The sequence below is a fragment of the Besnoitia besnoiti genome, chromosome IX (assembly GCF_002563875.1).
Source record: "Besnoitia besnoiti strain Bb-Ger1 chromosome IX, whole genome shotgun sequence".
Classification (NCBI taxonomy): Eukaryota; Apicomplexa; class Conoidasida; order Eucoccidiorida; family Sarcocystidae; genus Besnoitia; species Besnoitia besnoiti.
Window position 1 is genome coordinate 498,307 of NC_042364.1, and position 14,021 is coordinate 512,327.

General features: G+C 56.5%; 3 protein-coding genes across 3 annotated transcripts; all 3 read left to right on the forward strand.

Annotated features, from left to right (window-relative positions):
- Window positions 1-1,352: 1,352 nt before the first annotated feature.
- On the forward strand, window positions 1,353-3,149 carry BESB_012480 (uncharacterized protein; the record flags this gene model as incomplete). The annotated part of the gene is made up of 3 exons (XM_029359978.1): window positions 1,353-1,363; window positions 2,134-2,746; window positions 3,072-3,149. 3 exons carry the CDS (start codon window positions 1,353-1,355, stop codon window positions 3,147-3,149), a joined length of 702 nt encoding a protein of 233 aa, XP_029216645.1.
- Window positions 3,150-5,134: 1,985 nt separating this feature from the next.
- BESB_012490 (ribosomal protein RPL12) lies at window positions 5,135-7,667 on the forward strand (the record flags this gene model as incomplete). The annotated part of the gene is made up of 4 exons (XM_029359979.1): window positions 5,135-5,171; window positions 6,310-6,541; window positions 7,123-7,260; window positions 7,577-7,667. 4 exons carry the CDS (start codon window positions 5,135-5,137, stop codon window positions 7,665-7,667), a joined length of 498 nt encoding a protein of 165 aa, XP_029216646.1.
- A 2,442-nt stretch (window positions 7,668-10,109) lies between these two features.
- Window positions 10,110-12,561, forward strand: BESB_012500 (putative microneme protein; the record flags this gene model as incomplete). The annotated part of the gene is made up of 3 exons (XM_029359980.1): window positions 10,110-10,165; window positions 10,409-11,518; window positions 11,826-12,561. 3 exons carry the CDS (start codon window positions 10,110-10,112, stop codon window positions 12,559-12,561), a joined length of 1,902 nt encoding a protein of 633 aa, XP_029216647.1.
- Window positions 12,562-14,021: the final 1,460 nt, after the last annotated feature.

The window sequence follows — 14,021 nt, forward strand, 5'->3', positions numbered from 1 at the left end:
ACGAATCGATTGTAGCTGGCTGTTGCGTACACCAAAAAGCCGTGCAAGACAGAGGGAGAGGAACAGTGGCAGACGAAAGGCGTAGAATGTTGAAGACAAGTGGACCCTACAATTGAAACCGTGTAGAAGAAGATATACAGCTCTCAGGGACGTCTCAACTCATCAATTTTCAATTCCTATCACGAGACATCTGCAGGCAGATGGTCCTGCGAAGGAACGCATGCGCATGCTCGATTCGTAGCGAACCATGCGCGAGCCAAGGTGGCGCCACGAGACCGTGACGCGTCAGCCATTTTCCCCAGACTAGATGCGCATTTTGTGGAGCTTACTTCGAAGGTGTAACCGCGCTCTTATGTCTGCTCCAACAGGGAAGGGATCGTGATAGACGAGGCACTGACACTGCTCGAGTTCAGGCAGAAAAATGAACTTTCGTATGTGAGCCCCACCACGTTTCCTTAGTCTATAGTTCCACAGTCATCGTCCAGCTCCGAATCCTCTCGTGCGTCTCAGTAACGAGAGCGGTGGTCATGGAAGGGGCTTAGATGAGCTCCTCGCTTGAACCACAGTCGATAAGCGCGGGACTCTACGCCTGTCTAGGCGCTTGCTCGCAGTTCTGTCGTTCTCAGAAACCAGAAAGGTAGCTATTTGCAGATGTCGGCTTCAGCTTCCAGCTCTTGTGAGGAGTAGCAGGGTTGCGGCACAAAGGCTGCAATGGTCTGTGAGTCCACGGACTACCATCCCTTGTCACTCTGAGTGAAGTTGACTCTGTGTGAGCCAGCTTCCGTGGAATTCTTTCTGCATTCCTCATCGACACGTCCCCAATATCCTGAGTGGATTAACACTGTATATTCGACACGTCGGAGGAAGACTACCGTACTCAGCCCCGTTCAAGGCACCTCCACGTAAGCCCTCATAGCCTCACTGCTGCCTTACGCAGTCATCATGGCGTAAAAACGCCTGAAACCCATCATTTCTGCCAGATGGAGAGTTCCTATATCGTGCATCTCGGCTCTGAGACAGGATCAGCTTTTTCTGGGGAGTATATACTACGAGTTGGACTCGCCTAGCCATTAAACTACAAGAACTGTAGATCTATGGGCTAACTATTGATTTAGTATAGCATAGAACCGATCCGACAGCGGTATTGGAGAAAGGAGATTAGTAATGAAGTTCTTGGGAAAACGACTTCCGAACCACCAATATATATTGGTTCTTTGTTTACCGGATCCAAGTTCTCTTGGGAACGAGTCAACCGGCGCACACCAGGCTTGCCAACACGTGCAACGCGACTCAAATAGGGGCTGTCCGCTCGAGGCACTTTTCAGTGGGTGGGGTTCGTTTTTGAGTAGAGAATGAGCGGCTGGTAAGACAGCAGTGTTGTAGGTTCATGCCGTTCTCGGCTGCGCCGCAATAGCAAAGGGCATCCTTGGTCTCGTGGGATATGCCGTGTGGCTGCGTGGCGGTAGGCGACAGGAGCTAGCTCCCGCATTTTCTGTTCGCCTGGAATTTCCGATCTTCTATCTGGCAGCTTTTCCTTTTCTTTGGCTGCCTGTCACCGCGTTATCCCCGAAACCCTGCAGTTTCCTTCACTTCTGTCGCCATAGATCCTGCACACCGCGTGGGCCCGGGGGAACGAGGTGACCCCACTTCCATGCCGATTCATGCGCGCAGGCCACTCTTCGCCATCGTCCACAGATCCTGGACGCTTTTCTAGTATCACCTTGGCGTCAATTCGGTTCTCTGTCGCCTTCCTTGCATCCAGTCCGGCGCGCCTGTTCGTTTTGTTCTGTCTGCATCGTCTGCGCGCCGTCGCCGCCCGACTCCCTGCTGGCCTTCGCACAGGCCCCTCCCGGTGCTCCACCCCGTGCCTCATTCCGTCGTCGAGTTTCCCAGTACGAAGGAAGCAAACTTCTGCGTCTTTGTGAGTCGGCAGCCACTTCTGTGGCTCCGTCACACTGTTATCTGCTTTCAAACCGGCCGAGGCTGGAAAACGCGCCGCGATACGCCGTGCAGGGCCCTGACCCGCCAGATCGAGTGAGTACTTTTCTCCTTATTGTCTTCGAGAGATGCAGATACTCGTCCGAATGTCGTAACAGAACAGCTCGTGTTTGCATGCGTCTGTTTCGGGTCCAGCGCCAAGCACCTCTCTCTCTTCGTGTCGGCAACCTTCCCTGCGTCGAGGGTCACTCGAGCCCGCGCGCCAGGCACCCCCGTCGCCTACGTAAACTTGATTGCTACCGGGTCGGCGCCGTCTCTGGTATTCCCATTTTCTCTGTGCTTTCTTCCTCTGTCTGGTCCTCCTTCCCAAGGCTGCAGCCCGCAGCGCCGCCGCACTGTGCCCCCCCTGTCCCCCCACCTCGCCTCCCCCCCGTCGAATCGTGCGCTGCAAGTTCGCGTAGGCTTTTCCTCGCGCCTGTCCCCTGGAACATCGCCGCCACACACAGCCATGCAGAAGCGCGGGCGCGGCGGCGACGAGTCCGCGGGCCGTCCGCGTGGCGGGAATTTTTGGCGGTCCCAGGGCCCCAACTGCGCAGGAGATCCTCAGCATCCCTCGCAGGGCGTCGGCTCGCCTGGCGGCGGGCGCGCCTTCTACGGCGTGGAGCGGAGCGACACCGCGCGGGCGTGGGGGGACTCGAGACGCGAACACGTGCCGCATCCCCGGCGTACCCCGGCGACTGGCGCAAGCCCCCCAGAGGTGTCTGGGAGCCGTATTCTAGCCCCGAGAGGCACACGACTGCGTCGCCTGGTGGGGTTGCGGCGCAGGCCCACGCCGGGGCGAGGCACGGGCCCCGCTTCGGCCGCGGAGCCCAGCCGCAGGGGGGCCCTGGCGTGGGCGACCTGGAGGCAGTGTGTTCGGTCTTTCTGGGGGCTGTCCGCCGCTGGCCCCCCGTCGCCGGCTAAACTCTCGCGCTTGACTGTGCTCCAACGCCAGTCCAAGTTTCTAACGCTCGTTTTGCGTACAGCTTTACGGAGCGTGGCAAAACTCAGACAGAACATGGTAGTTGGGGTTCTAGTTCCCAAGTTCTGGTCGTCTCCACCTGCGCGTTTCCCGTGTTTCTGCGTCGCTTCAGGTTGCAGATCGCACGCTGCGCCGGCGCATCTACGACTTTGCCGAGCAAGCGCGGTTTCAGGGAGAAGAGCGCAGGTGAAGGCAAGGCTCCACAGCCGCGGGGGGCGCCAGAGGCGCCGGCCGCCCTGCCTGTGAAGCGTCTGTCCAGAAGGGAGAACTCTCTCGCTGCACTCCGTCGCTGCTGGCGGCCGCCTCCCTCTGGAGGAGAGGAGAGTGAGTATTTGAGTCCGTTGTTAGCTGTTTGGGGCGATTTGGGGGGGATCGCGCACATATGAGTAGGCGCTCTTGCGTCGCCAGAAGGAGCCGAGAGAGGCGTTTTTTCGTGGGAGTCCAGTTGCGTCTCACGTGGAAAAAAACGGAATAGTTTTTGTGGAAGAAAAGAGAAGGGGAACAACGCAGACAAGCTCGCGGAATTAAGGCTAAAGAATAGACTGCGCTGCTGAAACCCCAGGTCTTGGCATGCACATGAGGGTGTGTATGTAGCAATATCTGTACCTGTATAACTATCTGTCTGCCTATATATATATATATATATATATATATATATATATATATATATATATATATATATATATATATATATATATATATATATATATGTACCCGGTGTGCTTACACGGGACACTAGTTATGGGCCTGCACCAGGTTCCCGGTCTCTGACGGACTCTGCTAGTGGAGCCCATGTTTTTCGTCGCTCGGACTGAAGAGCGAACCGGTGTAGCAAATGCGAGAAGCGGGTCTGGGTGCCCCGTGGACGCAGCGACACAGGCCTTCTGCAAGTCTGCTAGAAAAAACGACGCAGGGGCGCAGCATACCGGAACTCGCGCAACCGGCAGGCAACGCGTGAACGAGCTCGATAGAGAACGGCCCATTCGTGTAGTCTTAGGTGCGGCACGAGGGAGGTGACTACACCACGTACACCGTAGCCGCATCTGCTTCCCTGGATATGAATTAACACTACAGGCATGCGTGTGGAGTTCCACCTGCTGCAGATGCTGAATCCCTCCTCCTGAAATACTCCCGCCACAGATAAGGACGCCGAAGACTCCGTATCACCTGGGGAAAGCAAGGAGTCGACCCGGTATCGTCTTGGATCAGGAGCGGTAGCCCTCGAGCAGCTGGATAGTTCGTCGGCCGGCTGCCGACGGAGGGTCTCCCCGGCAAAGAAAACCCTCTCCGCAACTGCAAATTGCGTCGCCTGGAGTCGCTTGGAAATTTGCGTGCCTGGCGTTTTGGCCCGCAGCGTGGAGACTTGACCGCAGTCTACTGCGACCGCTGATGACGCCATCGAAGGGGAACGTCCGCAGAGTTCCGCCCTGACCAAGCCGACGGCGCTACGGCTCCTGTAGAGGACCCGGCTCGGCTTTTCCGTTTTATCGCCGCACTGAATGACCACAACAGCTGTTTCGCGAAAGCGTTCTCGCAGGGCAGCAGCTTAGAGAGTTCTTTTTGTGTCACGCCCGTCTTACACTAGCGTGACGGCCGCAGGCTGCTGCCGGAGGAGACACACAGTCCCGAGGAGACAGGGGTCTGAGGAGACCAGAGACATAACGGCGCGTGGCGATTTGGTGTAAGTGTGAGGCGTGGAGCGTACAAAATATCGTGTGTCGACTTTGCCGCCTTTATTTTCGCTGGCGTGCTCAGTTATTTACATGACTTTTCCGCGGCGCAGCGGGAGCTCGACCTGCCAGGTGATGAAAGGGTTATGAGTCCGCGCCGGTGGTGTTCCTATATAAGCCGCCCACCCTGCTGCGAGGCCGGGGAAAGCGCCTGTTAGTTTTCATAAGGCAATACAATATGGGGGCAGGGGAGGAATAATATGCATGCATGAATAACAATATTCGCTGGGGGGCTACGACCCTACATCTTCTCTCTTCCGGAGGGTTCCGTTGCTCGATGTGATCTTCTGGGCTCCCACTCTTCGAGAGACGACTACTGACCACTTGCCGCCATCGTGTTTTCTTTCAGTTTTCCTCTCTGCGGTCGTCTCTTCTCGGCGTCAATTTTTTCTTCTCGTTCTGTCCTCGTTCTCCCCTTCTCCTTTGGACTTTCACAGCCGAGAAGATGGCGCCCAAGTTCGACCCCAGCGAAGTGAAATACAGTAAGTATACGCGGGTCCTCCGCTCTTCTATCCTCTATTTATTCGCGTTTTGACATGGTGTGGTCATTTTAACCGTTAGTTTCCTTTTCTTTTTTGTCGCGGAAGATAGAAAAAGGAAAAGATGCGAAAAGCCAGACGACGAATACAAGTGTGGGATTGGAAACGTGGGAGAGAAAAGGGGTCCCCGAGCTTACGCTCGGGCATGTGGAGATTTTCAAGAATGTCTAGGATTTTTTCAGGGCTTCTCGACGTTTCCAGCGTCATGTCGGGTTAATCAGCAACCAGAAGATTTTCAGGTGTTTTCTGGTGAAAAGGGAGGCGTTAATCGGCCCCTTCCGTCGCGTTGTGGAAAGGAGAGCGCAGAACGCGCACCCGCCTGGTGTATTACACCGTGAGGTGAAACACCGTCGCGAAGGGAAGGAAGGCTGAAACTTCTTGTGTCTCTGGAGGAATCTGGGATTATTTCCGTTTTCTCAAGCTTCAATTCGGATGGGAAGAGTTCTCCCTCTCGGCCGTCGCCTACACTGCTAGGGGGCGAACGCATGTGGCTGTGTAGACTTCTGATGGACCGGTTCAGAGTGCGATTTTTCGTGTGTTTCTCAGTAGCTCCGGAATCCACAGTGTTTTACGGATCGTACGCGTACGTGCACATTGGTTTCCTCGGTATTCGTGCCCGCCACGTCATTCCGGCCTCCAACTGCTACGCTGTGTTTCCCGGTTCTGCGAAATTCCCTCCCTATCTCACATCGCAGTGCCTGCTCTTCTCATAGCTTACTTTACGTGCAGCTTGCCTCTGTCTTGTTTCTCGGCTTCCATTCTGCTGTCTCTTATCATATCTCTAAGTCCTTTCCCTCTCGCGCATCCACCGGTAGATGGCGCTCTCAAATCCAACCTCTGGAGTGCGCTACCGCCATTTGTTGCACTTATTCCTCTCCAGTCAGCCTCGCTGCGTCTCCACGGTTCGTGCACTCGTGTACTCTGTTCGTGAGCCAGACTCGCGTGCGCAGAATTTTTTGTCGGCGTGTCTATGGCTGGCTGCGCTGCGGAGGAGCCAACCGCCCCATGGTTGCGCGCAAGTCTTTTTCTTCGCGGGGATGCGACGTGCACTTTTTTGTGGTTGTGTGTGTGTTTTCTGCAGTCTACATCCGCCAGGTTGGTGGTGAAGTCGGAGCTTCCTCCGTCCTCGCCCCCAAGCTCGGTCCCCTTGGTATGTCGCCGAAGAAGGTCGGTGATGATATCGCCAAGGCTACGCTCGCCTGGAAGGGGCTGAAGGTCAGTGTCAAGCTGGCAGTCCAGAACAGACAGGCCACCGTCGAGGTTATGCCCTCTGCTTCTTCCCTCGTCATCAAGGAGCTCAAGGAGCCCCCGAGGTATGCTTTGAGTTCACGCCTCGCACCGAAACGCCGTCGCCAAGGCGGCTCCCACGATTCAGGGCGTCTGAGAGGGTTTACGCTTTTTGAGAGGGCCTGAAGTTTCCTCGTCGCAGCGTCTCCTCGGGGCAGTCAGTCTCTGGGGGGGAGGGGCTTGAAGGCGCGTTGTGTCAGGGCGCATGGAGGGCGTCTCGTGCGGGGAGAAGGGGGGAAGCTGGTGGCTTCAGGAACTGCGTGAGAGCAGGTGGCGGTTCACGGGAGGCGGACGGATAGGCCTTCGCGCTGTGAACTAGAGAAGTCCTTCATCCTTCGGAGGGACGCTCGACGGCACGAGGAGACGTGCTGCCGCTGACGAGAGGGTGCCTGCGTCTCTGTAGCCGGCGAGGCTAGCGGCTAGGAGTCTACGTGAGCGTGTGGCGGAGGAGGGCAGCCCAGCCGATCGTCCTCGTCTTTGTTCAGCGGTTCAGGGGGGGGAGGGGGAGACGATGCTTACAGGCTGAACGTCGAGGCCGGCGACGAGCGGCGCCTCACACGGCGTCGTGGAGCATGTGTATGTGGGTCTTTTTTACTTTTTTCTGCAGAGACCGCAAGAAGGTGAAGAACATCAAGCACAGCGGCAACCTGTCTTTGGAGCAAGTCTTCTCGATCGCCCGCACGATGCGGTCCAAGAGCCAGGCCCACGAGTTCTCCGGCACCGTCAAGGAGGTTCTCGGCACTTGGTAAGTCCCGCCTACGAGTGCGCCTGTGTGATCTCGGGCGTGGGAGGGGGGGCTGTGAGCCTCAGGGGCACGGGTTGATTCGCGAGGAGGGTGAAGTGCGTCAGTGTCTTTTTGTCAACTAATGGAAGCTCGGCTGAAGTCAACATCGGGCTTCGAGACTGCAGACAAAAGCGCTTGGGCGGTGGGAAGGAACAGGGGAGGGGGGGGGGGGGGGGGGGGGGGAGGGGAAGGGGGGAAGGGCTGGTTGTTAGGAAAGGTCTCAGTGGTGGTTGCCTCCGGTTCAAGAGGCGCGTTTGTTTCTTTGTGTTCTTTACAGCAACTCTGTTGGCTGCACGGTCGACGGCAAGAGCCCGAAGCAACTCCAGCGCATGATCGATGACGGCGAGGTTGAGTGCCCAGACGCGTAAAGGATGTGCGGGAATCTCCGCACTTCTGCTTCAACCTTTTCTCTGCCTTTCGCGCGTTTCTTTCTTGCCTTGTTGCGGCGTATCTACACCTCGAGGGTGCCTTCTGGATGTGTCTCACGGTGTGTGGACTGCGCCCCAATATGGCGGTTAAACGGCAAGTAGTAACTGATTGTTTTGTGCCTGTGGTCCACAGGCATCTTTTACCGCTTGTCTCGGTCTTCTCTTGTGTGTAAGCTTTTTTCTGAAGCTGCGCGTTGCACGGACGCAACGAGACGTCTGAGAGAGACCCCAGCCGAAGTCCGCCATGCGAGGCAGAAGGTTTCGCACGCCCCGAACGGGCGGCGGATGCAGTCCAGTGACGCGGTTCAGACACGCAGCGTAGACTAGGTATTACCGTTGCCAGAGGGGCGCCCCGTTAGGATTGTGAAGCACTGCCGCAGACCGCGCAGACAGTAGCCGTTTCCGCTGTCAACCCTTGAGTTTTGGGCTGTGCGCAGAATGTTGTAAGAGCATCGGGGAAGCTCCCACGTATGCTCCCACGTATGTCAGCGCACTGTTAAGAGCTGGGCAGCAGCCAAGATCCAGCAGTGAAGTGGATATACGGGACGGGGGTTCAGATTTAAGGTCTCAGGGTCAAACTGAAAACACTGCTTTCCGCCGCAGCGCCAAGGCAAAACGGCTCCGCAGAGCCGCGTGCGTAGGATCACCGCTGCTCGGATGCTGCAGGACCAATCAGGTGATGAAATTTCGAAAGGCTGTTGACGCTAGCGACTAGAAAATATGTGTATGTCGGCAGGTCAATTGCCACGGCAGCGAGGCTCCAGCTCCTTGACTTGAAAGCCAACATAGCACGATGCTCCGTCTACTAGTGCAGCGTAGAGGTGAAGCTTCTACTCCGTAATGCGCCTCTTCTGGCAATGAGTGCATCGTACCACCCCAGTTGCATGCGTCAGTTCTCCGCTGAAGAATGACAAGCGCTTCTGCCACCTCGACGATGATCGACTAAGTTGAAGGGCGGGTCCTACCACGGCGCCACAGGCACTGAGCGAAACTCTGATGTGTCTGCAGGCCTTTTCCGTGTGCAACACAAGGGCGCACACAAAGGAATCCGCACTTGTTAGAGCCCCAGTGTAACAGGAGACTAGAGGTTTCCAAAGAACTCACACGGGCCCGGCCGGGCCCCTAAAATGGCTAGAAGCGGCCTGACACCTGGAACACCAGCAGCTGCCACGAGCCTGACGAGCTGCCCGAGCAAACGCAGACTGCGAATAGGTCGCGAAAGATACACACAAATTCTGTATGGCTCTTTTGTTAAGCATGACTAAGAAACAGACTGCAGACGCTCTTGTTGCCTGTATATACCGATCAGAAAATGCTTGCGCGGTTAATCGGTGGCATGGCATATCGTCGCTCTTCTCTAGGCGTAGTCTAGCGGCAGTGAAACTGTTCTGGAACAAACCCGTCAACTCGTTAGACGCCCCTCCCCCCCCCCCCCCCCCCCCCCCCCCCCCCCCCCCCCCCCCCCCCTTCCCCTCAACGCGGAAACAACGGGACTTTTTGAATCAGCTGTCGAGGCTATTTATGATCAGGCGCAAGATAGCGGAATGTATGAGAACCTCGAGTCTCTACACCGCGAGTCTCCATTAGGGAGACGATTCGTGGCTTTTTCGCACTGTTTTGAGCGTAGCGATGTCACCACATTCAAACCTTCGTGCTGGTGTCTCCAACGGCAGCAGGCGAGTCTTGGCGAAATCGTGTTCCCCAGCCTTCTTGAAACTCCTCCGCTTGGCGGCAGACGGCACCCGATTGTAGGTTTTCTGCCGCATTTATTGCTTTGTGTTCTTGGGCGTTATGATCTCAGGGTCCAGGGTTTTTGAACTGCCCTTATCGCCTGGCGAGCGTGGGGGTGCTGCCGCGGCGGCGACCTATTCGGGCGAATCACTGGTTTGTCAACGCGGGCGAGACGGCAGTGCGAGTCTGTTCTTTTCTTACTCCAGATCATCGCTTTGGAGCTGTCGAAAGTCACAAGAACGCAGCATTAGAGGCCTGCAGCGGAGGCATTGGTGGGTCGCCTCCCGCCATCTCCTGTCCCCTTGACCAAAAACCAGTTTTCGTCTTGCAGATCGCCGCGGTGGCGCCCGCGGGCGCACTTGCCTGGCGCCACAAATGCACCTGTCTCTGCAATGACCCTTACGTTGCCTGTCCCTAGTTGTCCCTCTCCTCCACCGCCGCGTTGAGAGCCGCTCGGCCGAGCGGGATTTGAGGGACGTATAGGTTGTTTCAGGGCAATCAGAATTTAAATTGGTTTCCATCTGTCTTGCGAACGTTCGCAAGCAGACCGAGTTTTTCGGAGAGAGGACGACGGGTCATTCTGGATAACTGAGTGACAGCATTATCAGACTACGCAGAGACCTCTCCAGTATTCGTTTTTCAGTTTCCAAGATGAAGCTCGAGAGCATCAGCCTCGCGGTGCTCTCTGCGGCACTCTTTGCCACCCCGTAAGATTCCACAGCGCCCCAGTTACAAGAGGCTGGCTTCCGCGAAGGCGACATCTGGGCGCCTCCTACGTGCTGCCCTGTAAAAAAAATTAGAGCAGATGCAGCCAGCTATGCCGTAGAAGGTAGAGACCTGCGCTCGTGAAGTAACGGGAAGCCACCTCCCCAGTAGCAGGGTTAGAGCGTGCGATACTACCCCATGATTACATTACTTTTAATTGTGGTTTTTTGCCATGCGCTGTGCAGTGCAGCAGCCACGACAAGCTGCTTCACGCCTGAGACTGACTACTTCGGCTACGATGTGGATAAGATTTTCTCCGGGCCTGCGACCGAGTCCGCGGAGAAGTGCCAGGAAGCATGCAAGAACAACAGCCAGTGCTTCTACTTCACCTACATTCCCGATCGCAAGCAGTGCTACCTAAAGGACGGCCAGGCGCAGAGCGGCGCTGTGCAGAACCCCTTGGCTGTCTCCGGCCCCAAGGTGTGCTACCCGGCCGGCGGCTGCTACGAGTACATGATTGACTACGAGGGCTACGACTTGCAGAAGATTGAAGACGGCTCTGTGCCTAGCGCTAAAGACTGCCAGCAGCTGTGCACCGTCAACGATCAGTGCTACTACTGGACCTTCATCCCGTCGAAGCGCAACTGCTACCTGAAGCACAACGGCGCCACCGTCGGCCGCGTGAATCACAGTGAGGCGATCTCCGGCCCCAAGGTCTGCGGCAGCCCCACGCCCCCGACTGACGGCGTGCCTTGCTACGAGGCAGACGTCGACTACTTCGGCTACGACATCAAAATCTTTGACAACCACCTCGTGGGCACCGCGGCCGAGTGCTACGGCCTCTGCCTCTCGTTCGAGGAATGCAAGTACTGGACCTGGGTCCCCGCTCTCCGCAACTGCTACCTCAAGAGCGAGTATGCTCCTCTTGGGCGCGTCAACGCTCCTGGCACCATCAGCGGCCCCCGCGACTGCACTGGCTCCAACTTGCCCCCCCTGCTGCCCACTCCTCCCACGTACCCCCCGACCGTGCCAGTCCCTCCTCCCTCTCCGTACCCCCCATACCCCCACCCTCATCCTCACCCCCACCCTCATCCTCACCCGCATCCGCACCCTCCTCATACCACTACCTCGACTCTGCCGCCCCAGCAGACGTGCTTCATGCAGAACGTCGAGTACCCGCTGGGCACTCTGCAGCGCCTTTTGACTGACACCGCGCACGCATGTCACAAGCTGTGCCAAGCCGAGGCTTCCTGCTACTACTTCACTTTCAAATCCGACCTCAATGAATGCACTCTCAAGGACGCCACCGCACCCAGCAAGGTCACGCAGCGCAACGCCACAGTCTCTGGCCCCAAGTGAGATCCGCCTGCACCAGCCGTCAGACCCATCCCCACACTGTTGGCGTGCAGAGAAGCCATTCTTCCACGAAGCCAAGTTTTTTCGCGTGCACATCGAAGAGATAGGTGTTTAGCTTGTTCAAGATGTTAGCCGCTGGCCGCCGGGTCTGACGGACGCGAATCCCCATAAGTAGTTGTGCTTACAGCAGCTCTGTGTGTGCCAACACCAATCAGCTGTGCGCGAATACCTGTGAGGGTGATGACGTGATACAGTTGGTCAGAGTCTTCGGTGTTCACTGTATATGTTCCTGATCTGTTTTCGCAGATACTGCGACGGCACCACCCCTCCAGGCCCGAACCCGAACCCCGGCTCCCCGGTCCCTCCTTGCGCGGAAAAGAACACCGAATACTTCAACGGGGAGATCTTGAGCGTCCTCGCTGCCGAGTCTGCCGTTGAGTGCCAGACGCTCTGCAAGCTGACCGCCTCCTGCAACTACTTTACGTACCGCGCAGACTTATACCGCTGCTACTTGAACAAGAAGAAGGGCACCCCAACAGCGCGTGCAAACACGTTCTCTGGCCCCAAGGAGTGCACTCCTGAGGAGCTGCCCCCTCATGTTCATACGTGCTTCCAGGACAACATTAAAATCATCGCTCTGCCCCTTGAGACTGTCCCAGCCACCAGCGCAGTCAACTGCCAAGAGCTGTGCGCCGCCGATCCCAACTGCGACAACTTCACCTTCCAGAAGGAGACGAGAGACTGCTTCCTGCACGGACAGGTCGCCGAAACCCGCGAAGACAGAAACTCCGTCTCCGGACCGAAGAAGTGCCCTGGCGTCGAAAACTGCTCCAGGGACGGCCTCTACATTGGCCAGGTTCTGAAGAGAACGAACTCAGTCGTCACTGTCAAAGAATGCAAGCAAATGTGCTCCCGCCTCCCCCATGCCTGCCTGGCCTTCACCTACGAAAAGGCTACACAGAAGTGCTTCTTGCTGTCTCAGGTGGACTCCTTCAAACCCAGCGCTGCCTTCGTGTCTGGAATGAGGAACTGCAACCCCTGAGCGCCTTCCTTCTCCACAACGAGGTATGCCTCCCTGCGGGGTGGTGAAAGTAATTGAGAGAGAGGCCTCAGGCTCGTGCTGATCAGTGCCCAGCGTGAGACCCTCTGCAAGGAGAAAAGACATGACAGTGCGCATATCGTGCCCAGCTCCCACCAGAATACTGTTCATGGGCTTACGCCCCATTTGCTCTGCGTTGACTTGCAGGAAGGGAACAGACGCCAAATTTTATCAGCGAGGATATGGCTCGGCCCCACCCGCTGCTGCGCGGGCCTCCCTCATTGTTTTTGATCTGACTGCCGGGGAGCCGCGCGACCTCAGTGGTTGAGGTTTTGTCTTGCCCTAAGGGCATTGTGCTTGTCCCCGTTTCGCGATGAACAACGCGTCTGTGATGCGAACTCGTTCTTGCGCATGGCGGGATTGACTGTGTTGTGCCGAGGACTCGACCTCTGAAACGCGTTAAGGCTTCTTAAGACCACTCGCGGACCTCCCAAAGCAAGGATGATAATGGCAAATGTACATGCACGGACTTTCTAGCTCGCAGTTTGGAGCATTGTGGACAACACTGCAGACAGACGGCCATTTTAGGGCTTGCTATACACTATCCTGTTAAAAAAAAAATTCATGTACTACAAATAAATTTTTTATAAGCTCTAGTAAACGGCGGCTCCTCCACGAAACACACCAGTTGCCAGTGGAATGTTGATCTACAAGTGCCGACAGCACTGATAAACAGCATGCGTCACTTTCAGACAGCTCTTGCCTCTAGATCGTGTGTCGCACTGCGCTATCTACGTGGCACGTGCCTCGGGTCACTTCCCCCTCTCTCGCGATACTGGCAAAGTAGCCACCTCAACGGCTTAAGCGAGCGATTCTAAGTCATATCAACACATCTGAAGAATGTCGTTCGGCAAGCTTTGCGCCATCAAGCGGAAGACACAGGCGTCGGAATTGCTTTTGACCGTGAACAGTTGCAGTTGAAGAGGCAATCGTACGCCTTTGACAAGCACATGCCTCACCAAGATGGCGCACCTGCGCGGAACAGGAAGACGCGCAGTTTCGCCTTCTGAGGCGAACAAACATAACTGCCTGAAGCCCTACGCAGACACAGGTGGCTTGCCCCCTGTATACATGCCCAATTACAGACAAAGACTCAAACGGACACTGCGTGCAGTAGCTTCTGGCTTTCGTCCCACTGTCAAAGCCCGCGTAGCGGACGACTCGTCCCCCAAGCTTGGCACTCAAGCCGCGTCCCCACACTCTGCGGAGCCTTTACAGACATTCTGACAAAAACATTTCCCACCTCCGGAGGCAGAGGGTCATCTGCACGCTCGCCTCCCTTTCCCGTGTACCTGCTGCTCTCAAACATAGATTCGCGGCAGCCCCAGCATGCGTTCGAGCCTCAGGCGCCCCACAGCCGAAGCGCGGGTGTACCGACTTGCCGCCTCTGGCGATTTCGGTTT